The sequence below is a fragment of the Puma concolor genome, chromosome C1 (genome assembly GCF_028749965.1).
Source record: "Puma concolor isolate L17-30 chromosome C1, mPumCon1.1.hap2, whole genome shotgun sequence".
NCBI lineage: Eukaryota > Metazoa > Chordata > Mammalia > Carnivora > Felidae > Puma > Puma concolor.
The window spans coordinates 143,064,488-143,092,023 of record NC_141674.1 but is presented as its reverse complement, the minus strand read 5'-3'; the positions used below and the strand labels follow the sequence as shown (position 1 = coordinate 143,092,023).

Below are 27,536 nucleotides of genomic sequence, written 5' to 3'. Positions count from 1 at the left end.
TCACAGACTTAACCAACGCTAACAGACAGCACACGAGAAATTAATACTTGTCTAATCTTTAATTTATTTGCGAAGGAATTATACTTAAGTAGAATAGAGATCATCGTGATTAGTGTCTTGTTTTAACATCTCAAATTCAGGAATAACTTTTACAACAGTTTGGTGATGCTTTTGCATCAGGGCTTGGCTCTCCTTATGTTTAAGAACAGATTTTTGGGGCGCCTGGGTGGCGCAGTCGGTTAAGCGTCCGACTTCAGCCAGGTCACGATCTCGCGGTCCGTGGGTTCGAGCCCCGCGTCAGGCTCTGGGCTGATGGCTCAGAGCCTGGAGCCTGTTTCCGATTCTGTGTCTCCCTCTCTCTCTGCCCCTCCCCCGTTCATGCTCTGTCTCTCTCTGTCCCAAAAATAAAATAAAAGTTGAAAAAAAAAAAATTAAAAAAAAAAAAAAAAAAAGAACAGATTTTTATTTTCTTTTCAGCATCTTGTCAATATTATTTAATTTACAAGCAGTTATAAAAATTCAATGGATAAAAGTAATTCTGAGGGTTTTTTTAATGTTTATTTTTGAGAGAATGCAAGCAGGGGAGGGGCAGAAAGAGAGGGGGACAGAGGATCTGAAGGGGGCTGTGTGCTGACAGCAGCAAGCCCAATGTAGGGCTCTAACTCACAGACTGTGAGATCATGACCTGAGCCCGAAGTTCGAGGCTCAACTGACTGAGCCACCCAGAAGCCCCAGAATTCTGTTGTCTCTTGAAGTGCAGCATACATAAGTTGTTCCTGTAATAATTTTATGCAGTTGATGGATAAGCATTTTTTAAAAGTTATGATTTGATGTGTGCTAGAAAAGTATTGATTTTCCCCATTTACATAGAATGATAAATTTTAGAACAAAAATATTTTAAAGTTCACACTTTAAATTTATTTAAACAAAGAATCTAGTTGATAGACTAAAGTAGGAAGTACTGATAGTAACTGATTGTGGCAAAACGCCTGGGAAGGAGGTAGACAGTGACTGAAGTTTGGGAAACACCACATAAGCCTATACTGGGAATAATCCAGAAGCACAGTTCTTGCCTTCGAGGTGCTCACAATGTTTTCATGCATGTAGACATAGACAAAGCAATGTGTTAAGAATCATAAAACTTACAGTATGGACTTAAAAACAGGGCCCATAAAAGGCTCATCTAAGGGAGATAGAGTTATTTTGAGCAGGCTGTTTAGAAAAAGTGAGTTTGGAAAAATAATTCTTCTTTCTTCTGTTCACATACACCAGTATCTATACAAAACTACTTATGAGAAACAGAAAGGTCATTACATTGGATGTCGCACTGCCAAAGAAGACCCTAAACTGGTTTGGGCAGCAAAAGTGTTAAAGATGCAGAATGACAGGCTGTACAAAAAGGCCTACAATGACAACAAGGCCAAGATCTCCATCCCGGCAGACATGGTGTCCATCAGTGCTGCCAAAGAAGGCCAGGCATTAGCAAGTGATGTGGATTACCGCCATTACCTGCACCACTGGTCTTGCTTTCCCGACCAGAATGATGTGATCCAAGCCAGGAAAGCCTACGACCTGCAGAGTGATGTAAGTTGTTGCTTGTGCACAGAGTACCAACTGAGGTGCCTGAGGAATGAGCTGTTTCCCAGGGAGAAAACCTTCCAGAGCTTTGCCTGGTCATTCCTCCTAGGACTCAGGAAAATGCAACTCTCCTTACATGAGCATCTCTTTAACATCTTACCAAGTTTACTGATTGCCTTCCTTACTGCTGGTCTTATTCAGAAAGTGTTTTTTCTTTCTTTCTTTTAGTGGTGCTATCAGATTTTTTCTATAGATTCCTTAATATATGCTGTGTCTGTAGTTTCCTAAACATAAGAATTCCTATGGTCCTTCATTGAATGACAGGGCTACTTCCTTGAAATTAATTTTAAAGGTTAGCAGTGTATTCCAAACTCATTAGTTTCCTTAATTCAGTGTTCTTCACAATATGGTGTTTCATTAGTCTACTTAAAGTATTTTTCGATTCATATTTTCTGCTCATCCAATCTTATAGAAATCATGGATTCCATTAGGGTATTAATTTCTTATGTAGAATGAATGCCTTCTTTAAATTATTTGAACTTGATTCCCATAAGCTTCAAGGGATGCTTTCATGATGAATGAATTTGTTATAGAAAAGTGTATCCATCACTTGAAATGAATTGCCAACTGGTCAATTTAGGCCAGTTTCTAGAGAAATTCAGTCTCTCCATTAACCTGAATAACATTAGCATATAATGGAATGCATATGAATCAAGTTCCTAAAGGATGAGGAAGGCAAACTTCAAAATCTATATGTAATCCTTTTTGAGAATCCTTCTGAATTTTGGGTATCCATCATACTTTAAACACTAAAATATACAATGTCCTTCATTAAGATAGAAATTTTACTGCATTTTCACTCCTCTTACTACCTTTTTTATCCTGATATTTGTATCCTATTAACTGGTTATTTAAATACCATTTCTGAAAAACAGAATGATTTTTTTATGAAATTAATAACCGGTGCTTAACATAGAGCAATTTTTTCTAGTTAACCACTTATCTATAGCTGAAAAAACAGGTTTGAATAACCAAGAAAATGCAAATCCCAATTCAAAGGGAGGTGCTATCTTGGAAATGGAAGAAAGAAAAAACAACTGAGATCAAAACTGTGGAACCAGGGATTGAATTCCTTTATTTTTTTTTATTGAAGTATACTTGACACATAAAGTCACATTAGTTTTAGAGGTACAGCATAGTGATTCAACAAGTCTACACTCACCAGAAGTGTGGCTATGATCTGTTACCATACAACACTATTTCAGTACCATTGACTATATTCCCTATCCTGTACCTTTTATCCCTATGACTTATTCATTCCATAACTGGAAGCCTGTGTCTCCCATTCCCCTTTTACCCATCCCCCCACCTTCCTCCCTTCTTGAAAACATTAGGGTTTTTTTTTTGTTTTTTGTATTGATTGGTCTCTTTCTGCTTTTTGTTTGTTTGCTTATTTATTCATTTGTTATTTAGATTCTACATGTAAGTAAAATCATGGGGTATTTGTCTTTCCCAGTCTGACTTATTTCACTTAACATAATAGGTCCATATGTGTTGTCACAAATGGCAAGACCATGGTTTTTTTTTCTGTCCTGAGTAAAATTTCATGTGTACATGCATATGCACACACAAACACACACACACCTACCACACCTTTGTTATCAATCCATCTATTGATCACTTCCATACCTTGGCTATTGTCGATAATGCTGCAGTAAACATAGGGGTGCACGTAGGTCTTTGAACTTGCATTTTCATTTTCTTTGGGTAAACACCCAGTAGTAGAATTGCTGGATCATATGATATTTCTATTTTTAATTTTTTGGGGAACTTCTTATTTACCACAGTGGGACTGAATCCTTAATTATCCCTTTAAAATACACCATGTGCCAAGTACTGTGCTAAGCACTAAAGATACAACAGTGAATGAAGAGGAAGAAATAAGACAAAGTTCCAGACATTAGGGAGTTCATACTGATAACAAAGAAACAGATGTTAACTACAGAATATCAACAGAAAAAAATCAGATGCCTGAGAAAGAGTGATCCATGGTGCTATGAAAAAGTGAGGAGGAAAACTTACCAAGGAAGTACTGAGTGAGTGGGAATATAAAGGGAGAGTAGGAGTTGGCTCTGCAGAATGACCACCATATGCAAAGGGGTCTGTATACAAACAAGAAACCAAAAGTCCATTGGGGTCATAATGCATAGGTTAAAGGGAAGCACATATAAGACGAGACTGGAAGAATTGGTAAGGACTGGTGCTAGATTATCATCATCTTCTAGTCCATGTTAAGACTTTGATCTTTGTCCTAAGACCAATGGGAAGCCATAGGATGCATGTGGTGCATCAGATTTGATTTGTAAACTTTATGACGATCATTCCAGCTGCTGTGTGGAGAACTTACTGGATAGCCCATTATTATTGCTTTAAAGCCCACCTGAGCTGGTATGATGTTACTTAAATATAACTCAAAATCTTCCATGCATCCCGCAGACAGAGAGCTCCTTCTGCATCATTCTGCTTTTTTAAGAGTGTGTAAAGTGCCCCTGCTACAAAAAAACAAAGCAGAACAGAATACTGCTGTGCATTTGAGGAATTATGTCTGTCAATGCTCATTTTTAATTATTGTTTGTGGAAGGTAAAATATAACATAAAACTGCTTTCTTACTTTACCACAATTAAAAAAACACTGCCTCTACTTAACTTTGTTTTCTTTCCCAGGCCATCTACAAGGCTGACTTGGAGTGGCTACGTGGCATCGGCTGGATGCCCGAAGGGTCTCCTGAAGTGTTGAGAGTCAAAAATGCCCAGGAGATCCTACGAGACAGTGTCTATCGGACACCTGTGGTGAAACTCAAGTACACAAGTATTGTCGACACACCTGAAGTTGTCCTTGCTAAGTCAAATGCTGAAAATATTAGTATTGTAAGTCACTTTTCCCCTCTGTGTTAAAATTAAATCATGCTCATAAATGATAAATAATTAACTTGGCAATCTGTTTGTATGATAATGATGTTGATGATAGCAAAGATTTTAATCCATAATGTTGATAGGGCTGTTTTATTATTTTTCATAAACTTTAAACAAAAACTCAAAGTACTAATAAAAGGTAATCATGAATTGGTACCATTACCAATTTCATATTAAATTTGAGTAACTTATATGAAAGACTTTTGGAAGTTTTTTTTCCTTAATATGAAAAGATTTTAGATCAGAAAAGTTGAAAGTTGTGCCCTGGAACTCGCAAAATTATAAGTTGCAAAGTAATTTTGTTATTGTTGGGTCTTTCCATAGCCAAAGTACAGAGAAGTTTGGGACAAGGATAAAACTTCAGTCCACATAATGCCGGATACTCCAGAAATTAATCTTGCTAGAGCCAATGCTCTTAATGTGAGCAATGTAAGTACCTCAACAGACTCCCTTTTTGTTTATAAGTTCACCAGCTGGTGCTATGATATCCCCAGGGAACTCTTCATAGCCAGGGGAGAAAAGATTGACTGGGTGGGGATGGGGAAGACTCCTTAACATAAATCCTTGACCAGGAAAGGAGCAGGGGGCACCTGAGAGGCTCAGTCGGTTAAGCCTCTGACTCTCGATTTTGGCTCAGGTCATGATCTTACAGTTCGTGGGTTTGAGCCCCACATCTAGCTGACACTGACAGTGTGGAGCTGCTTGGAATTCTCTCTCTCTCCTCTCTCTCTGCCCCTCCCCCAGTTTGCATTCTCTCTGTCTCTCTCTCTCTCTCATAATAAAAAATAAACTTAAAAAAAAAAAGTGAGGAAAGGAGCAGATCCTTGGCTCTGAGTCACCCAGCAAGGCCAGTTACTGGTGAGCCAGTGTCAACATGACAGAAAGGGAGAAGGTAATAAGGACCAGAAAGTTTAAAGAAGAATGAAGAGACACATGACCAAGAAAGGGGAATTAACAACAGTCAGATGAACAAAATAATTATAAGAATTCTTGCAAAACTTTATACATATTAATTTTAAAGCCTGGATCTGTAGGGGATTTTCTAGGAAATTATAAATTAACAAAATGAGCCCAAGGGGAAAAAAAAACATATAACAAGAAATTAAGAGGATTATTAAAGACTCTCCTCCCTCCTCTCAGATGTCAGGGTCATCCAGATGATTTCATAGAATTCTTTCAGACCTTTAAGAAATAATCAAACTATAATAGAGCCCAATGAAAGAAGGAAAGCCATCACAATTTCCAAAACTTGTCAAAGATAGTTCCACAAATGAAAACTGTAAACCAATAGGGAAGAAAATCTTAAATATTAACAAATAAAGTTTAATAGTATGTGAATATGATACGAGAAAAAATAATTAGGGTTCATTCAGGAATGCCAGGGGGGTTCCATATTCAGAACCTAATAATGTGTCTGAACAAAAGAGAAAATCACATCTTTATTTTAATAGATTTGAAAAGGCATATGACAAAATCTAATATCCATTATTTTTAAAAATAAAATCCTAATAAAATAAGGTTAAATGACTATCTTCTTGATGTGACTAAAAGAATAAATCTCAAATCAAAGCCAGACTCATTCTCAGTAAGTTAAGTTTCTCATTCAAGCTAGGGATGAAACAAGGATGCTCATTGACATCACCATTATTTAATGTTTGCTGGAATTTCTAGCTAAGTGAGTAAGCTCATTCAAGCCAAAATAATTACATAAGAGTAAGAGATAAATATTGGGTTTAAAAAGGCAAAATTATCATTACCTACAGGATAAATCATTATGGCTGGAAAAAGGAAGAGAATGAACTAAAGAGTATAATTAATAAAATGAGAGAATTCAGTGGCTAGCTACACACTTTAAGAAATCTCAAGAAAGGTACTGTCTTCATGGATCATAGAGCTTTCTTGTGAGTAGAAAAAGTATGACCCTAGAAGAAGTATACTACCTTAATGTCATTCACCATGGTTTGGAACTTGACATTTTTCAAAAAATAATAAATCTTTGTGAGAGAAGGAACCTGCCCAGAAAAGATTCCTCACCACATGCCAAACCACACCATCAATTCTATTGTAATGGGCCACTTGGGAGCTAGTTTTTTCCAAGAGATGGGAAGAAAATGGAATTTTAGGGCGTTGATACATTTTTTTTTTTAGACAAGAATAGTATTATGGTGCAGTGCTTTCTCATCACCAAACTGCAGCATAAACAAAGTCCTCAGCCTCTTCTTTTCCATACAGAGGCACCTTTGGCTGGACAATCAGGGAAAGTCTCATGTGCTCTTTTTTGTATGATATATTTCTTAGCTGGAAATATCAGAATCCTACAGCTAATATCTCGATGTAAGCAAGAGTAGTATTTGAAACTATACCAAAAGTTACAAACTTCAGATATTTAGATATTCGATATTAAGACAATGAAGGACGCATGTGTGGCTCAGTCAGTTGAGTATCTGATTCTTGATTTCCACTCAAGTCATAATCCCAGTGTCATTGGATCGAGCCCTGCAATGAGCTCTGTGTTGAATGTTAAGCCTGTTTAAGATTCTCTCTCGCTCCCCCTCTGCCCCTCACCCCTGATTGTACACACTTTCTTGCTCTCTCTCTAAAATTAAAAGTAAAAAGACATTAATGAGAATGGCTTGTGCTTTGGAGGAAATCAAACCTCCCATGTGAATGCTAACCAAAAGGTACATTTTTTTAAAACATGGTGTCACTATTACTATAATCTTGATAAAAGTCATACTTAAAACTGTTTCTATCATTTGGAAAGCACAACTTTTTCAAGATATTTGTATATAATTTTCTAGGTAACCAGCAAATTCATGTTAAATTAACTCATTTAATCTAATCACATGAATAAAATATATAGTGCTATTTTGTTTTTATCCGATGGGAAAGTTGAGACTTAAAGTGATTGAGGAATTGATCCGTGTCTCAAAGTTAGTAGACGAAGTTTTGGTCTCAAACCCTGATTTTTTTTTTAACTCAAATAAAAAATATATTTGAACACATAAACAAAAATTTAATACATAATTAAAAACAGTATAACATATGTAATAAAAACAAATTCTAAATAACATGATGAGTTTGCATTAAATATTCTCCATTTAAATGTGGGAGAACACTCTACATTTAAATGTGGAGAACACTTTTATTTTGTCTAAAAATAAAAGTCAATTGTTAAATAGGCCTACCCAAAATTCATACAAAAACTTGAATGAAAATTCATACAAAACTTGTCTACACTCATATTTCAGATATGCAAAGCCCGTGAAACTGTCAATAATTGAAATTCATCTTTCTGCACTTTTAAAGCTTCCACATTGATTGGTGTGATTTCTGAATTATACATTTAGATTACTGTTACTTCTTGTTTTTTAATGTTTATTTTTGAGACAGTGAGAGAGAGCGCGAGCAGGAGAGGAGCAGAGAGAGAGGGAGACACAGGATCTGAAGCAGGGTCCAGGCTCCGAGCTATCAGCACGGAGCCCAATGCGGGGCTTGAACCCACGAATCGTGAGATCATGACTTGAGTCAAAGTCAGACACTCAACTAACTGAGCCACCCAGGCACCCCTAAATTACTGTTACTTTCGAGTCTTACGTCATCAACACAGAGTGTGTCCATTTAAATATGAACATATATTTGAAAAGTTACCTGTAAATCACTACCTTAATTTCTGTGTATAAATAAAAACACACTGCATTTTAAAAATGGCTATTGGGGCACCTGCATGGCTCAGTCAGTTAAGCCCCTGACTTCGGTTCAGGTTATGATCTCACGGTTCATGGGTTCAAGCCCCTCATCAGACTCTGTGCTGACAGCATGGAGCCTGGAGCCTGCTTCGAGTTCTGTGTCTCCCTCTCCCTCTGCCCCTTCCCCTCTGCCCCTTCCCCTCCTCTCTCTCTAAAAAATGAATAAACATGAAAAAAAATTTTAATGGCTATTAACATACAATTGTGCTTCAGAAGGAATATCTAACTTTCCCAAACAATATGCATCATCAACTACATGAAAAAATCTAAGAAACCATCCTGGGAAAACCTCCCCACAAATATAAAAAGTGTATAATTCTGAAGATGACAGAATTGAGTTGAATTTTAAAATTAAATAAATTGGAATTATTAACTTAAAGAAACCCAGTAATTTCTCATTAAGTCTGACCATAACCTTATCCCAGTGCTACTGATACAAGAAGCATCTAAAAAAAAAAAAGAAGCATCTAAACACTATTATATAAACTATGAATAACTACATAGAGGCCATGATTTAAATTAAAAAGAAACAACTCTTGTCAAGCCCAGATCTTTGGACTCCATACACAATTTTGTATTCCAGTAGCGTGGTGCGGAATTATTCTTTTACCTATCCTCTTTTCAACCTATTCTGGGACTTCAAAACTGTACTGCTCTGATATTAATTCTACTTGAGCCGCTGAAGTTATTGGTACATTTGAATCCAAAATGATACCTTATTTTTTTCTCGTCTTCAGAAAATTTACCGCGAAGGTTGGGATGAAATGAAGATGAGCTGCGATGTGCGGCTGGATGCCATCCCTATCCAGGCTGCCAAGGCCTCCAGGGAGATTGCCAGTGACGTAAGTGTGGCCTTGTTTAACTTCTCAGTTTTTAAGCAAACATCCTAGGTGCATCAAGAGCACATACTGTGACCCATCTGCTTTGTTTTTCCATCTCCAGTATAAATACAAGCTTGACCATGAGAAGCAGAAGGGACACTACGTGGGTACCCTCACAGCCAGGGATGACAACAAGATCCGGTGGGCCCTCATCGCTGGCAAGATTCAGAATGAAAGAGAGTACCGGCTGCACTGGGCCAAATGGAAGACTAAGTTCCAAAGCCCTGCAGACATGCTTTCCATCTTGCACTCTAAAAAATGCCAGACTCTGGTCAGCGACATTGATTATCGCAATTACCTACACGAGTGGACGTGCATGCCTGACCAGAACGATGTGATTCAGGCCAAGAAAGCCTACCAACTGCAAAGCGATGTGAGTGGACTACATTTTAGCATGAGCTCTTTTCTCATTTTGCCATGACTCCCAGAAAGTTTGTCATTAAATTTTATATCACTGCTTCCTGTCTTTATACAGCCAAGAATTTGGTTTTAGTTACATCATATAGTATGGTGTCAAAAATCATCAAAGCTGTGAAAGATGTAGATTTTGTATTAAGGAATATATGGTTGTGTGACTATAAATCTTAAGTGTGACTGTATAAAGACAACTACTGTGAAAATATTATTTGTGGAATTTATGTAGCAACAAAGGTACAACGTTGGCAGTCTGTGGAAAGGATGTAGGCACAGGTAGGCTTTTTTTCAGTTGATATAGTGTTTAAAAATCTTGAATTAAGTTGCCAAGGTTTTTTAAATCAGGAAATTTGGGGTACAAATCTAGGATTCCCTACTTCTTTAGAAAAATCAGAGAACAAATTCCTGGACATGCATTACGCCCTAGCAATAATAACTGGAGACAAATTGAAGCTAACCCCCTTTAAATGGAAAAATGTCTCCCGTTTTTCATACCTCCTGACCTCCCAATGAATTTACTTATGTTACCCTCCCAGCTGCTTGAGTATGTCATCTTTATATTGTATTTTTCCATCAAATCAATAGATAGAATAAATAGGACCATATGACCAGAGTTGCTGAAATCACATGGCTCTGTTCCCACAGGCTGTCTACAAGGCTGACTTGGAATGGTTACGTGGGATCGGGTGGATGCCGACTGATTCCGTTTCTGACAATCATGCCAAACATGCTGCAGATATCTTCAGTGAGGTATTCCAAGATTTTACCTGGCCATTTAGTGCATTTCCTGGGAGACTGGAAAAAATTACACAAGCCAAAATGAAGTCATGCCCCATCAGCAATGTTAATAACTGCAATTGCTGTCATTTAAGCCAGAAATATCTTGTCCCAAAACAATCCTCTACTGTCCCTATCTCATCATGGGGCCACATCCATAATATAATGTCCAGTACACTCACTGATGCTTGGAATTGTGTAAATGGAAAACTTCTTTTGTCAGCAATGACACCGCACTTGGGAGAAGTTTACACAGTTGAAAAAAAACACATTGAGTGTCATGATACACAGAGTATTGTATTACATGACTTTGATAACTAAGCAAACCTGCTACTTTAGAAATCTGTGGGAGGTGTGAGAAACCACTCAGTTGTTAAAAAATAAAAGACTACGAAAAAAGGCCAAATTGCCAAGAAGGTGCCATTCAAATATAGCACTCTACACTTCTAGTAGAGAAGAACCCTTAAGTCTAGTATCTCTTTCTCAGCTCAGACGGGACCAGAAACTACAACTGTTTGAAAGATATTTTCTTTCCCATAGAAAAAATACCGCACGAAAATAGAAACTCTCAACTTTACTCCTGTGGATGACAGAGTTGATTATGTGACTGCAAAACAAAGTGGTGAGATCCTAAATGATGTAAGTACATGGCTGTCGTTCTAAAATTGCCCAGTCGTGAAATGTCATATCCAAAGCTTTCCACCTACTTAAGCTCAGCGTGCAATCATTGTCTGAGATACAGATTGTAGTCATTGAGATGATGCTTGCATTTGCTTGGACAACATTATATTTTCTTAACATCAAGTAACTTACCCTCTTGCCTCTCATTTCCAGATTAAATACCGGAAAGATTGGAATGATACCAAATCAAAGTACACCCTCACAGAAACCCCCTTGCTGCACACTGCCCAGGAGGCAGCCCGGATTCTGGACCAGGTATGGATTTTAGCCAGATGCCTGGTACTTTGTGTGGAGACAAAGGACCATAATATAACTGTGGGAGATGTATGTACATGACCAATCCCTCATTGTGACTCCTTACTTAAGCTTCTGTTGTGGCTCTCTGTCTTTTAGTATCTCTACAAGGAAGGTTGGGAGAGGCAAAAAGCTACAGGTTACATTTTGCCTCCGGATGCGGTGCCATTTGTCCATGCCCATCACTCTAGTGATGTTCAGAGCGAGGTAATTTATCCTTATGTGAGTGCACGTTGGAGTGTTCCTTGGCTTAGCAGGCCTGGCCGGGCTTAGGGATGGTTGGAGTATCTGCTCCTTTCTAGTCCTTCCTGTAGGCTTTGGGAGTTTGTTTTTGGCTTCTTTAAAAGCTGTTGTTTGCATGCTTTACTGTTTCTTCTATTCCCCCGCTTCCTTAAAATCTCTAAGCTTTCAAATAAAATATAGGCAGAATTAGAAAACAAATATTTTTTTTCTATTTTTAAATTGCTGTTTCTTCATATCTATTTATTTCACTGCTTTTTGTTATTTAGTCTCAGTGAGGCAGTTGACAAAAGGCTGAGGGGCTGAATGCTGATGTTTCCAGCCCCCTTTGCCTTGAGTGCTTGTCATAACTGATGGAATCTCTATTTTCTCTCCTGCCAGCTGAAATACAAAGCTGAACATGTAAAACAAAGAGGTCATTATGTTGGTGTTCCAACAATGAGAGATGATCCTAAACTGGTTTGGTTTGAGCACGCAGGCCAGATTCAGAATGACAGACTATACAAAGAAGACTATCATAAAACAAAGGCCAAAATCAATATACCTGCTGACATGGTGTCGGTGTTGGCCGCCAAGCATGGGCAGGAACTTGTCAGTGATATTGATTACCGTAATTACCTGCACCAATGGATATGTCATCCTGATCAAAATGATGTTATCCAGGCAAGGAAGGCCTATGACCTACAGAGTGATGTAAGTGATTTTGTTTCTTAATTGTCTAGAAATATATGGTGTACTCTGAGAATTATAAGCAGCACTCTGGATGCACCAGTCTTGGAAACTTTGAGCCATAAATATTGAGTTTGTTCCCAGAAGGGAAATAAGGCTGGATATGAAGTAGAGAAAGACCGTGGGCAGTGATTGACAGCTTTGCCTTGACTATGCATTTCTGAATAACTTTCAAAGTCAAATAAAAAAATTTGTTTTTGTATCATCTTTGCCATCAGCAACATCTCACATCTGCCTGAAAAGTTATCAGTTGATTTAGAATAACAATTGGCTTGGGGTGAGACTGGAGAGTGAGTTGGGATTTTAACAATATTGGATGATCGTGTAATCAAGGACCTGGGAACACCCCATTCTTGCTTTGTGAGCATTTCACTCCTTCAGGCATTTATGAAGGACTTGCTTGCAAAGAATCAAAACAAAAAGGAAACAAAGTACTAATGAGGCACAGGAGGGCCCAGAATCCCTCCTGCACAGCTTTGGTAATGCTAGGGTAGAGAATACATGACATAGGCCATCTGACACCGAAGCCTGAGTCAAGACCTCTAGCTACCACCAACAGTCTGTAAGGAATAGAAACACAGCGCATTGAAGTGATGCTTGGGTATACCCTGGAGCTAACCCTGCCTGATATTCTCATTACCAAATCAGAATCAAGAAGTGAAGGACCACCTGTAGCACAGGTGCTGAATTTGAACATCCCACCTCATTGTTGCTACAACAGAGTGACTATTGTGGACCTTTAACCAGATTAGCAGCTCCTTTGGTATGAGGTGGCCCAAGAGAATCCAGGCACTGAGTGGGGGAGAGGAGAGCTAGGCTTGGCCAGAGGGATGTGTCCCCCTACTCTATAATACACGAGCACTTACTTGTGTAATTTCCTTTGTATAGTGTAAATGTCCCACATATTTCTAAATACCAAATACAAGTCCATCTGAAATTATACTCTCCTTGGTAAAACCTTTCCTTAGGCTCACTGCTGAAAATAATGGCTTCCTGGCCGTAATTCCCACAGCACTTGAATGTTTCTGCTCTTACAGCACTTACCACCCTTCACCTTGTAAATGACTTCTGTTTACACTAGATTCCTTTATATACTTATCCCTCAAAGCACCTAACACAGCACCTCACTCATAGTAACAGGCTCAAGAAATATTCCCCAGGTAAACAGATGAAATCATGATGGAATCAATGAGACAAGAGCCATGAGACATAAATCCTTAAAAGCTCCTGAAAAAGTTGTTTCTGATCTGCTGTCTGTAATCCTATGTCTGAGTCATTTATACCTGCATTGTCTCTCTTCCTGCTCTCAGAATGTGTACAAAGCTGACCTGGAGTGGCTCCGTGGCATTGGCTGGATCCCCCTGGATTCTGTGGACTATGTGAGGGTTACTAAGAACCAGGAAATGGTGAATCAGGTACGCAGAGCCTTTTCTCACCTAATGCCTGACTCCCTTGCCTGCTGTGTGGGGATAGGTACCCAGCCTTAATCATCTCTGTTTCCTTGCAGATAAAATATAAGAAAGATGCTCTTGACAACTATCCTAACTTTAAAAGTATAGAGGATACTCCAGAGATTGTTTTGGCGAAGATTAATTCAGTCAATCAAAGTGATGTAAGTTTGCTTTGTGTATAATGAGGTACATGGACTGGGGAGTTAGCTGTCCACCATTGAATGCATTTGCGTAACTCCAGATAACTGCTTGTAAGAAAATGAACATTGGGGTGGGAAACTGTAAGATCATCTTTGGTGGGAATGTCTGAAAAGTCACTAGTAGAATGTATACTCTACTCACTTTTAGATAATATCTGTATTCTTGTCCAAATTTTTCTGCTATATTAGCTAAAGATGAGCTGAAATTCAACCAGTTGGTTAGTTTTAACCTCTAAATGTAGACTGATTATTATCTTGCTAGGTAGAACCCATGAAACTTTAAATACACATTTACAGTAACTAAAGGCTTTGTTTTGTTTTGTCTTGTTTTCTCCTTAGATAAAGTATAAAGAAACATTTAATAAAGAAATAAAGGGCAAATATACATTTTCTCCAGATACACCACATATCACCCACTCCAAAGACATGGGAAAACTCTATAGTACCGTAAGTTTTATGCAATTTACAACTCAGTTCTTAATTTTAAGCTCTTGTCAGTATTCATATCCTTGGCTGATTTTGTGAACAACTGAACATATAAGATCTATTATTTTTATTGTATGTAGTCTTGTTTATTAGAAATAACTAGTCTTGTTTATTAGAAGTAGTATCTGTTCAGCCAGTATTTTTGAGCTCCTGTGATGTGCCAGGGACGGTAGGAGGCACTAAGGAGCTAAAGCTCAATAAAGACAAGTCCTTCCTTCACAAGCCCATGCAAATGAGAGGGACAGACATCCAAAGAAATAGATAATAATGTCACAAGTGCTGTACCAGCTCTTTGGTACAGCAATCTTTGGTGATTCTCTCCCTATGTGAAAATTTATTTTTCACTTTTATTAGAACTTAGTTAAACTCTGTTATAAAATGCCTCAGTGTCTGTAGATTTAATTTGCAATAAGCCAGAAGACTCTGCCCTGTTCTTAGGTAGACATGATCATGGCTCTAAATAAAGACGTAAGCTTTGCCTTTAAACATAAATATTTTACCTTGGTTTTACCATTTTCTTTTTAGCAATATCTGAAGGAAGTTGAATACAAACTTGTTGACACACATTTCTTTGTTCTAGATACTGTATAAAGGGGCATGGGAAGGAACCAAGGCCTATGGCTATACCTTGGATGAACGCTATATTCCCATTGTTGGAGCTAAGCATGCCGACTACGTGAACAGTGAGGTCAGTAGTACTGTTTCCTCTCATAGGTTTCAGAGTCTTTCTTGATTGGGAAGCTGGTTAGAAAATCCCAGTGATTCTCAATGTTGTACCTACTTCACAGCTTAAATACAAAGAGACATATGAGAAGCAGAAGGGTCATTATCTGGCTGGAAAAGAAATCAGTGAGTTCCCTGGTGTGGTTCACTGTCTGGATTTCCAAAAGATGAGGAGTGCGGTAAGCAAAACTCACCTTAGTGGAGGATTTGTACCCTTAAGTGTACTATTAGTCTGCCTGTTTGTAATCTGTTCTTTGGTTGAGAGGGGCATGGGGTGTGAGGAATGAGTCCCCACCCCTGCCAGTTAGCCTTGTGTACCTTTGACAGCTATGGGCCTCCTCCCCTTCCTTCCTCCTCCACTACCAAACACACAGTGAGGTAGCTGTTTGGAAAAAGGAGAAAACGACAAGGTAACTACCCCTCTATTATAAAAGGATGGGAAACTGAAAAAGAAGAATATATTAAAGTATAATTTTTTAAATCTTTGTTTATTCTAAAGGTACTGATCTATGGTAGAGATTAGACTCTAAGAGAGATCAATCTGAATAATTCACACTTTAATTCCTTTCTTCTTTTTGTCTTTAAAAAATACTATTCTTTAGTTGAACTACAGAAGAGATTATGAGGACACCAAAGCCAATGTTCATATCCCCAACGATATGATGAATCACGTGCTGGCTAAAAAATGCCAGTACATCCTCAGTGACCTGGAGTATCGACACTACTTCCACCAGTGGACATCTCTTCCGGAGGAACCCAACGTTATACGGGCCCGAAATGCCCAAGAGATCTTGAGTGATGTATGATGTCCTTTCTGAAGCTTGACTTGGTTACAGGCTTCACCCAACCCTGCCTAGGCCTTCAATGCTCTAATTGTCCCTGTATTATGGCTGGTTTTTTTTTTTTAAACATGGTGGCACAGGTAACCACTTTTTGGTGTAAGAGTCCCCTCTGAGTCCTGTGACACCTATGTTAGATATTTAATCTGTTTTTATACCAGATTTGATTTAGCTGTTGCTCTCCTCCTGAGTTTCTTTAGGTCGGGGCATTAACGACCTCCAGCTGTTGAGAGGCCCACTCTATGACCACTGAGCACAGCCAACAGCTGATAGGAAATTATCAAAATGCAATTCTAAGTTCAGTTAGCACTTGCCACTTTTCATCACCCCTTCTTTCTTGCAGAATGTGTATAAGGATGACTTGAACTGGCTGAAAGGCATTGGATGCTACGTTTGGGATACACCTCAGATCCTCCATGCCAAGAAAGCCTATGATCTCCAGAGTCAGGTGCGCGCATCTTCCTAGAAGGACTGGCTCACTCTGAATCCGTGGACTTTGTAATGCTCTCCGTGGGTGACAACTAGGCCATCCCTGTGCCCAGGCGGAGAAATCTGCTTTAACAGTGCATGATCCAAGGAAACCAAAGGATCCCTGCCCAGTAGAACCTCTCCTGGTGACCTCCTCTTGTGTTGGACCTTCTCAGTTTTAGTATCTCCTGTGGCTTAAGCATTTGATGTTTATAAGAAAAAGTTACCTGGGAGGTGTTTCCTAGTGAACTAACTCTCAAGCATCTGTCCTGAAGTTGATGAGGTTAACTTGCAGAGAGTAAGATGCAAATGCATGCTTTGACCTTAAGTAGATAAGTTCTGAAGTAAAAAGTAGGTATCTGGAAAATTGTCCAGCATATGTTTGGGCTCTGATAGGGCAGGTTAATGGAAGGTCGAGGCTGTGGGACTGTAGTCAGGGTTGGGGTACATGCATGGAAAAGGCAAAAAGAAGAGGACCTGGCAAAGAGCCAAACTCCACTGTTGGTGAAGACAAACTATTAGTTTTGACAGCCAAATGATGTTGGCAGGAATATAGAATGACAGCCTCTATGTTAGTATGAAAGCAGAAACCCAGAAATAAAGGCTCATCTAAATTGGCACAAACTGTGAATGCTGAAATTTTACCATTTCTGCTCACTTGTTTTTCTTTACAGCTACAATACACGGCAGCAGGTAAAGATAATCTACAGAATTATAACCTGGTCACAGATACACCACTTTACATGACTGCCCTTCAAAGCGGCATTAATGCCAGTGAGGTGCGTCTTCCTTGTACTACTCTTCCAGGACAAGCCATTACTGTCTTTATGTATTTTCAAACAGCAGAAAAGAATAACTCATCTTTTTTGTGTGTAGGTGAAATATAAAGAAAATTATCATCAGATTAAGGACAAATATACAACAGTTCTAGAAACAGTGGATTACGACAGAACCAAGAACCTGAAGAATCTTTATAGCAGTGTGAGTTCTTTTTCTCATCTTTGTATTTGAGTTCTCTTTTTCTCCTTTAGAGACAATAAGGGAATAGTTGGGATAGACACCTTACCCCCAAAAGTTTTTCCAGTTTTTTTTCATGAACCTTCAAATTCCTACTCTATCTCATCAGTAGTCCTAGTTACAATTAAATAAGCCCCACTTTAAATATTGCACCATTTCATGCAGTTGACACAAATTTAGGAGCTCCTTCCTTATTGCAGGCAAGTGCAGTTCAAGTTATGCTACATTGACCCTGGACTTGTCCTTCCCTGACTTCTCTGGTGGCCAGTGGCTTACAGCCTGCAAACATATTCTTTTTCCTCCCCTGAACTGGTTAATTCAACAAGCATTTTTTAAACTTCATTTAAAAAAAAAAAAATTTTTTTTTTTAATTTTTTTTTTTTCAACGTTTTTATTTATTTATGGGACAGACAGAGACAGAGCATGAACGGGGGAGGGGCAGAGAGAGAGGGAGACACAGAATCGGAAACAGGCTCCAGGCTCTGAGCCATCAGCCCAGAGCCCGACGCGGGGCTCGAACTCACGGACCATGAGATCGTGACCTGGCTGAAGTCGGACGCTTAACCGACTGCGCCACCCAGGCGCCCCAAAAAAAAAAAAATTTTTTAATGTTTATTTCTGAGACAGAGAGAGACAGAGCATGAGTGGGGGAGGGGCAGAGAGAGAGGGGGACACAGAATCCGAAGCAGGCTCCAGGCTCTGAGCTGCCAACACAGAGCCCGACGCAGGGCTCGAACTCACTGACCGTGAGATCATGACCTGAGCCGAAGCCGGACTCTCAACCAACTGAGCCACCCAAGCGTCCCCAAACTTCATTTTGAAATAATTTTAGATTTACAAAAAAGTTGCACAAATAGTACAGAGAATTCCAGCATATTTTTCTCTGTAATACAATTATCAAAACTAAAATATTAACATTGTTGCAGTGTTGATTACAGACTTCATCCACTTTTCACCAGGGTTTTCCCACTAGTGTGCTTTTCTGTTTCAGATGCCAGTCCATCATCCCACATTGCATTTAGTTGTCGTGACTCTTTAGCCTCCTCCAATCTGATCATTTCTCAGTTCGTCCTTGTCTTTTTCTGATTGTGACGCTTTTGAAGAATACTGACCAGTTATTTTGTAGAATGTCCCTCAATTTGGTTTTACATGATGACTTATGATTAGATCAATAATGTGCAGTTCTGGCGAGCATAACACAAAAGTGATGTGCTTCTCTCAGTGCATCATGGCAGGTGGCACATGACATCAATAACTGGTGATGTTGACCTTGGTAACTTGGCTAGGTCACTGTCTGCTGAGCTTTTCCACTGTAAGGTTACTCTTTTCCCCTTTGTTATGAAGAAATATCATGGAGGAGATACTTGGAACTATGCACATATCCTGTTTTTCCTCAAACTTTCTCTCACATATTTTAGTATCTATTGATGGATCTTGCCTGAAACAATTATTGCTATGGAATATGCCTGTTAGTGATTTTCTGTTTCCTTCATCCTTTCTACATTTATTAGTTGGAATTCTGTAAGAAACAACTCTTCCTTCCTACCATTTGTTTCTTTTATTTGTATCAGTATGGACTCATGGATATTTATTTTATTCCATAGGATGTAGTCTATAATGTTATTTATTTTCTTGCTCTAATTATTTTACCTTTGACCACTGGGGGCTCTTTCAAGGTGTCTCCTATAAGGCCTTGACATACTCCATCATTGTTTTCCAGCACTTCCTTACTTTCTGGCACCACAACATGCTCATCTTGTATTTCCCCTGTTCTAGACCCACCTCTCTAAGGAGCCCTAGTTTATTTATTAGAGAATGGCATTTCAAAACCAAGATCAAAATACTAGGTGTGCTCATTTGCTACTAGGACTCCTATGGGGACAGAGCTTAGAAATATATGTATACTAACCCACATATGCATACATATCTGTATTCTATACTTACCTAACCATATCTGTGTTTTAAAACATGAGTTCCTACTGATGTCTCCAATATAACTCTACACCACAGAGTTCATTCTAGCCTTCTACCTTTTCTTATTTTTCCAACTTGTGTTTGTCTTTTTTTTAATTTTTCCAGAAAGCCCAACTCTCATCACCTACAATACATGTACTTATTTGTTCAACTCTTACAGGCACATAAAACGTTTTCACAACTGCTAACTCATATTCCTGTGGGAAACAAATTTAATAACTAGAGTGCAGTATTTTGTGTGGTTATTTTGGTTACAGACAAAATACCATTTTCCAAAATAAATTAGTTTTCTTTCTCACTTCCTCCAGTGTAGTTTGTTACACATTTGTAACACAATTAGACTTATTTGTTAGAGTTTTTACCCTAATTTAGTCCTGTCCCCCATTCTGGTTGCTTCTGTGTTTTAATTTACATACTGTAAATTACCCTTTGTGGTATGTAGTACTATGGCTTTTAGCAAGGCACGGAGTCTTGTATTCGCCACCACAGTCAAGATACAGAAAACTTCTCTATCACCTCAAAATTTCCCTCTTGCTTCCCCTCTTTTCTCCCTTGACATCCACAGAGGCATTTTCTGCACTTGTTAAAAGAAAAAAAATTTTTTTAACCTTTTTGCAGAATGTTATGTAAATGGAATTAAGAATTATGTAGCCATCAGGTCTGGCTTCTTTCTCTTAGCAAAATGCATTTATGTACTACACACATTGCTATATAAACTGGTAGTTTATTCTTTTAATACCATTCCATGGATGTACCACAATTTGTTTATCCGTCCAGGCTTAAAGGACATCTGAGTTCTTTCTAGTTTTTAACAATTGTGAATAAAGCTGCTGTATACATTTGTGTATAGGTTTTTGTGTAGAGGTAAGTTTTCATTTCCCTTGAGTGAATAAATACCTAGGAGTGGAAATATTTTGGGGGCTCTCAGCTACCAAAAAGTAGCAAAGGATAAATAGATTTTAAGTTAATGGTTTTCATCCTCCAGGAATTCCTAGACCGATGGAGAATGAATATAACATCAAAAATTTTGTTTTAATTTATATAGAGTAAATTTCACTCTTTGTGGTGTATAATACTATCGCTTTACAAATGCATAGTCACGTGTCCACCACTGCATTCAAGATATAGAAAAGTTCTTTATCACCCCATGATAACTGCCAAACTGTGATAAGTACTATGGTAGAGAACAAAATAATGGACTGTGAAATTATAGTCATGGCATTAGACCTGTTATTCATGTAGGGGTACGTGGATCCTACTGAAGGTGAAGATCTAGAGGTTGGTAAGGAGTCTCTGAGAAGGACAAATACAGGAAAGATCCCCTCCTCAAGAGCCAACAAGAATGCATCTTTCTGTATTCACAAGATGATTTTTAACCCCTACAGAACCTGTACAAGGAGGCCTGGGATAGAGTGAAAGCCACCAGCTATATCCTGCCTACCAGCACTATGTCCCTGACACATGCCAAGAACCAGAAGCATCTGGCCAGCAATGTAAGTCAAATACAAATGTGATAGCCTTCCCCCCACCATCTGCCTTCCCCTAGGAGCAGTTCTCTGCTCCTAGAATCTTTCTGGTTGTGTCATATGGATTATGTTGTATGTTATGTATATTGTAAAAGATAATCCTAAATTACATGATCTATTTAGATCTTTAGTCTTTTGAACCCTTTATGCCTAAAGTGTTCTTAAAACTTAAGTAAGCCTCTTCTAGAGACTTTTACCACTTAATTGTGAACATTGTACATAGCATTTTAGATCATTATTTCTCATACCTTTTTTTTTACCATGACCCACAGTGAGAAATTGATTTGATATTGTAAGCCAGCATGCAAATACATACACACACGTGTGCACACACACAGACACACACACACCTGAAGTTTACATGAGTTCCTTCTGACATAAATATTTTACAGAAGAGAGCATATTGCTACACTAAAAACAATGCACTCTGATCATTTCGATTCTGTTCTATTCATTTAAGTGCTAATGACCCAGTAAATTGATTTCACTACCTTCTCATGGGACCTAGAGATGTGTAATTAGGAAAGGACTTTGTTAGATAATATATGGAATTTAATTTTTACCTGAAAGAAAAACGAATATATGTGATTTTCTCAGACCCAAGTCTGTTTGGAAGACTGCAAACAGACTAACCCAAAGGAGCAAACTTCATTTAGAAAGAGAGGTTTTGTAGATAGAACTGAAAAGCTCAGCAGATATTTGCTCCTTTAGTCATAAAAAAAGTTATAGAAGCAGAATTTTCAGCAACTTGTTTTTGGAACAAGGTGGGACACAGAGAAATTAATCCCTTAAAAGAAAGATTTCAACAGTAGCTTAAAAAAAAAAAAAGGTGCCTTTGAATACTATCTTCTTTATAACTGAGGAATGGTTTAGATGTAAGAAGCATGTGAATTAATGTTCTGGAAAATTCTGTTGGGAATTTTTGTTGGTTTCCAGTCAGCAAAGGGCTTCACTGCAATTCTTACACAAATAATCCATCTTCCTTTTTTTGTTTTGTTTTTGTTTTTGTTTTACTAAGTTGTGGGCCTTTGATTTATGAGAGAAATTTTATCATGTGCTAGGAGATTGGATCTTCATTTCTGTAAGGGCCTTACCTCCTAGTTCATGTAATCATGGAGCATTAATTCATAGGCAATATGTCTTAAGAATTAAAAGTTGGTTTTCCCATAGAAACTGGTTACAGTGTATTTTTGGGAAACCTCATAAAAACTGAAATTCAAGGACTATGTCTCTTAAGCATCAGGCTTGTCAATTACTAAAAACAAAGAACTGAGCACATTTTTCATCTTTCATTCATGGTTGAGAAAATCCAAGTATCATGAAAGAGATTATTTAAAAATTACATAATCTTTAAAATGAATTAATTGTAGTAGCAGAAGTATTGGTACAGGCATTTTTATATTTTATTTTATTTTTTTTTGACGTTTACTCATTTTGAGAGAGAGAGCACATGTGCATGCATGCATGTGAGTGGGGGAGGGGCAGAGAGAGAGAAAGAGAGAGAATCCCAAGCAGTCCCTGTGCTGTCAGAGCAGAGCCCGACATGGTGCCTGAACTCACAAACCATGAGATCATGGCCTCAGCTGAAATCAAGAGTCAGACACTTAACCAACTGAGCCACCCAAGCATCCCGGTATGGGCATTTTTAAAACAGTAACTAAAAGTTTATACCTCTCTGCAGTTTACAGAGTACTGTCAGGTATAGTTTTATGTAATTCTCAGGGTCACCCTGTGGCAGGCACTAGTGCTGTATGTCCACCTCTATGCAAAGATGAGGAGACGAGCCCAGAGAAGTGGTGACCCCACGTTGGCTGGATCTCAGGGTTGGGCCCTTCCTATTATGTCCCGTACTCTTTAGCAATATAAATCCATTACTCTCCAAAACTTTTTCTCCCTTTGTACTTTCTCTCTGTAGATCAAATATCGAGAAGAATATGAAAAATTCAAAGCTCTTTATACTTTACCAAAAAGCGTCGAAGATGATCCAAATACAGCACGGTGTCTCAGAGTCGGCAAGTTTAACATTGATGTAAGTAATCCCAAAGACCTTCCTTCAAATCAAAGCCAAGTAATATAGCCATCTATCATAGATCAGAACATTTCCTATTAATGCACATGGCACTGACTGTGCATATGTGAAGAAGGGAAGTGTTATTTCTGCTTCCCCCACCCCCATGGATCTGTAGGAAGTGTCAGAAAATTCCAGATCCCATCTGATTGCTGTAAGTTGGTTACCCTGACTTCTCTGGTATATAAGAAAGGCACATATTGCCAGGATACCTTGCACAATTTCCCGTATAATTGGCATGTTATTTTATCTTCATAGCGCCTATACAAATCAGTTTATGAAAAGAACAAGATGAAAATCCACATCGTGCCTGACATGGTGGAGATGGTTACTGCTAAGGATTCTCAGAAGAAAGTCAGTGAGATTGATTACCGCCTACACCTCCATGAGTGGATTTGCCACCCTGACTTGCAAGTCAACAGCCACGTCAGAAAAGTCACAGATCAGATCAGCGACGTAAGCCCATTGCTTATGAAGGTCCCCTTCCCTGGCTCCACATCCCATCCTGAGGAGAAGCAGACTCCCTGTTGCTTCCCCTCAGCCTTCTTCCACTATCGCTTTCCTACATACCTATGGGTCTGTCCCTGGAAGCAGGGCTCTGTGTGCCCATGTTTCCATGGTACCCTCAGCCTCACAGCGTAATGCCTTTTGATTGTCACTCCATAAAGTCATCCTGGGTCCAGAGGGTGTTAAAGTTATGATCAGGTTTTTTTTTTTTTTTTTTTTTTTTTGGTCTGATTCCTTCTGTCTGCTGCAATCCTTTAGATTGTATACAAAGATGACCTCAACTGGCTAAAAGGCATTGGCTGCTACATCTGGGACACTCCTGAAATTCTTCATGCCAAACATGCTTATGATCTACGTAATGATGTGAGTTTGCCTTGTTTTTTTTTTTTTGTTTTTTGGCTTTTTTTTTAAAGTATGTTTCCTTTTCTACATAGTATAAGTCGGGGGAGAGTTATGGACATTGTCACAGACCAGCTATGTCGTAAGTGGTGTTGAGGATGGCTGAGCTGGAGAAAGATGCTAAGGAGCAGAGAATGGCCATTGCACAGGAATGCCTGTAGCTTTCCAATGAAACACTGCAGTCAAGCTGTCCCACTGTCTTCTTGTGGAGAAGGGACCCCTGGCTCTTTTCTTCTCTCTACATTTGGACTATTTCAAATACTGAGCACATGATTTGCATATTAGGAAAATCTCATTTGTTAGGAGTTTGTGGTGCTATAGACAGGATCTATTTATAAAAAGAGGATTTGCTAGGCAAATTAACAGTGTAATCAAGATTTTAGTTAAAAAGCTCCAATGTTCCTAGAAGAGCAGCTGTCAAGCCTGCTAGAAGGCTCTGGAAGCTCTATAGGACTATAAACATTGATTACACAGACTGTCATAAAATTCAAATGCATCCTGGTCAGTTGAATAAGTGCTAATGAAATTAAACATTGGGGCACCTGGGTGGCTCAGTCATTTAAGTGTCCAACTTCTGCTCAGGTCATGATCTTGTGGTTTGTGAGTTCGAGCCCCACATCAGGCTCTGCACTGACAGTGTGGAGTCTCCTTGGGATTCTTTCTCTCTCCCTCTCTCTCCACCCCTCCCCAACTTGTGCTCTCTCTCTCTCTCTCTCTCTCTCTCTCTCGCTTGCTCAAAATAAATAAACTTGGGGGAAAAAAGTTAAAAGCAATCAAACCCTCTGTGAAAACCAGCAATTTCTGATACAGTGAATGGTCTAACACAGGTTTATTTTCTTCTCTTGACAGATCAAGTACAAAGCTCATGCGCAGAAGACGAGGAATGACTACAAGTTGGTCACTGATACTCCACTCTACGTGCAGGCTGTCAAAAGTGGGAAACAACTAAGTGATGTAGGTGCATGGGGAAGTAGTGTGGACAGTAGTAAAGACAGACTGCCACTCAAGCAGAAGTGGCAAAAAAAAAAAAAAAAGTGGTCTTTTCTAACTGGGAAACCAGAGTTAGTACCTTAGAAAGTACTTACAGCTCTGCTCTTGTTCTCTGAAACCTGATGTGTTCAATCAGTTCCCAGTGAGGAGTTGTAAGGGATCTAAGTCTACTAAATACTTGGTGTTTTAGAGTGTCCGAAGTTGCTTCTTGTATCCTTGTGTCAAGAGCAACAGCTCTGTCTCACTGTCTAAGAATTCTAATAAATTAGAGCAAATGACACTAGGGTGAGGAGGGAGAAAACTCTGAAGTCAGAGATGTGGACAGTCACTACCACACATCCTTCGTGAGGCTTGGGAAAAGCCCTAATCCCTCTGAGCCTAGGCATCCTTATGGGTACACCACGTATATCCATTACGCCTGAAAAACAGCAGATGAACCCAGCACAAAGCTGTTCTTTCTTATCTTCAACTAACCTCCCAGGTCAATAAGTAAATGTCAAATCCCACCAGTGAGTTAGAATGTTAAAACCTATTCTTTTGACTCCCTCACACCTGTCAGAATGGCTAACATTAACAACTCAGGAAACATAAGATGTTGGCGAGTATGTGGAAAGAGAGGATCTCTTTTGCGCTGTTGGTGGGAATGCAAACTGGTGCAGCCACTCTGGAAAACAGTGTGGAGGTTCCTCAAAAAATTAAAAATAGAACCATCCTATGATCCAGCAATTGCACTACTAGGTATTTATCCAAAGGATACAGGAGTGCTGATTCATAGGGGCAGATGTACCCCAATGTTTATAGCAGCACTATTAACAATAACCAAATTATGGAAAGAGCCCAAATGTCTATCAACTAATGAATGGGTAAAGAATATGTAGTACATATATACAATGTAATATGACTCAGTGATCAAAGAGAATGAAATCTTGCCATTTACAACAATGGAGATGGCACTAGAATGTATTATGCTAAACAAAATAAGTCAGAGAAAGAGAAATATCATAAGATTTCACTCAAATGTGGGATTTAGGAAACAAAACAGGTGAACATAGAGGAAGGAAGGCAAAAATAAGATAAAAACAGAGATGGAGGCAAGTTATAAGAGACTCTTAAACACAGAGAACAAACTGAGGGTTGCTGGAGGGGCGTTGGGTGGAGGGATGGGCTAAATGGGCGATGGGCATTAAGGAGGGCACTTGTTGGGATGAGCACTGGGTGTTATATATAAGTGATGAATCACTAAATTCTACTCCTGAAATCATTATTGCACTATATGTTAACTAACTTGGATTTAAATTTAAAAAAGAAAGAAAAAGAAAAAATGCAAAGGGAAAAAAACCCTATTATTTTGAAACTTATAGTGGTAAAATACCCACTCTTCCTCTTCCTAAGCCTGAGCCATCTGTTCTACTTCTCTCTCAGTGTGGGGAGCACACACTGGTTGTGATCCTATTAATAAGACACAATAATAGATCAGATAGAGTCCCCTAGGCAAAGGGAAGCAGGCTAGCTTTTTCTCATTTTTTAAGAGAGACTTGGGTTTCCATTTACTTCTTTTCAACAAGGCTGCTGCAGTCTGAATCAGCTGACCCTTCTCCTCTCTGCACACAGGCTGTTTACCACCATGACTATGTGCACAGTGTCAGAGGCAAAGTGGCTCCAACAACGAAAACTGTGGATCTGGATCGGGCCCTCCATGCATACAAGCTCCAGAGTGAGGTGAGTAGTTAGAACCCAATACAGGGCCCAGCAGAAGTCCAAGATGCAACCCAGAGGGCCAGGCCACTGGCCTCTCTAGAAGCCACTTGGGCATGTATCTAGAAGGCTTGGGCATATATCTCAGCCTGACCTTGTCATTTATAAATGCTGTTCCATTCACATGAGTTAAAAAGCAAAACAAAGAAAAAACCAAAATAGTACATAGTCTGTCTTCCTCTTGGCTGGCAAGGTCCTTATACCAAGCAAGCAAGGGGTACTTTCTGGAGCAATATTTACAAGATACAATGAAGAAAGCCAACTTACTCTCTCTGCCTAAAAAACTTAAAACCAAGGTGACGAAGGCAAGGCACATAATCATAAAAGACTTCACTTAAGAGCTAGAGCTAGAAATTGCTGTTGGAATTCAGAAGAGAAACTGGATTCCACTCATGTATTTAATATCCCTATTCTGTATTACCTGGTGTGATGCTACGTTTGTCTCACCCTTTAATGTTACTCTCCTATATTGAATGTTAAAAGTAATTTAGTTTTTAACATTTCAAACACTGTTCCTACTCCTGTAGCTCCCTTTAAAGACAGACTTGTGTATTTATTTATTTATTTTTATTTATTTATAGTTTTTATTAGAGAGTGAGCATAAGCGGGATAGAGGGGTAGAGGGGCAGAGGGAGAGAGAGAGAGAGAGAGAGAGAGAGAGAATTTCAAGCAGACTCCACACTCAGTACAGAGCCTGATATAGGGCTCAATCCCACAACCCTAGGATCATGACCTGAGCCAAAACCAAGAATAGGATGTTCAACCTACTGAGCCACCCAGGCACCCCAAGACAGACTATTTAAAAGGTCACAGTCAG

At 38.9% G+C, this 27,536-nt stretch overlaps 1 protein-coding gene across 27 annotated transcripts in view; it reads left to right on the top strand.

The window, feature by feature from the left end:
- Positions 1-27,536, top strand: part of NEB (nebulin) — a 214,535-nt gene that overhangs the window by 124,159 nt on the left and 62,840 nt on the right. For all 27 annotated transcript variants that reach the window (XM_086718585.1, XM_086718590.1, XM_086718583.1 and 24 more), the window contains 25 exons: positions 1,273-1,584; positions 4,303-4,506; positions 4,876-4,980; positions 9,038-9,142; positions 9,243-9,554; positions 10,241-10,345; positions 10,913-11,011; positions 11,207-11,308; positions 11,447-11,554; positions 11,969-12,280; positions 13,627-13,731; positions 13,824-13,928; positions 14,307-14,414; positions 15,034-15,141; positions 15,242-15,355; positions 15,779-15,976; positions 16,359-16,463; positions 17,158-17,262; positions 17,360-17,464; positions 20,860-20,967; positions 22,916-23,029; positions 23,327-23,524; positions 23,834-23,938; positions 24,824-24,928; positions 26,576-26,683. In XM_086718585.1, the coding sequence (XP_086574711.1) occupies positions 1,273-1,584; positions 4,303-4,506; positions 4,876-4,980; positions 9,038-9,142; positions 9,243-9,554; positions 10,241-10,345; positions 10,913-11,011; positions 11,207-11,308; positions 11,447-11,554; positions 11,969-12,280; positions 13,627-13,731; positions 13,824-13,928; positions 14,307-14,414; positions 15,034-15,141; positions 15,242-15,355; positions 15,779-15,976; positions 16,359-16,463; positions 17,158-17,262; positions 17,360-17,464; positions 20,860-20,967; positions 22,916-23,029; positions 23,327-23,524; positions 23,834-23,938; positions 24,824-24,928; positions 26,576-26,683 (3,555 nt within the window). The remainder of the gene's footprint in view (positions 1-1,272; positions 1,585-4,302; positions 4,507-4,875; positions 4,981-9,037; positions 9,143-9,242; positions 9,555-10,240; positions 10,346-10,912; positions 11,012-11,206; positions 11,309-11,446; positions 11,555-11,968; positions 12,281-13,626; positions 13,732-13,823; positions 13,929-14,306; positions 14,415-15,033; positions 15,142-15,241; positions 15,356-15,778; positions 15,977-16,358; positions 16,464-17,157; positions 17,263-17,359; positions 17,465-20,859; positions 20,968-22,915; positions 23,030-23,326; positions 23,525-23,833; positions 23,939-24,823; positions 24,929-26,575; positions 26,684-27,536) is intronic.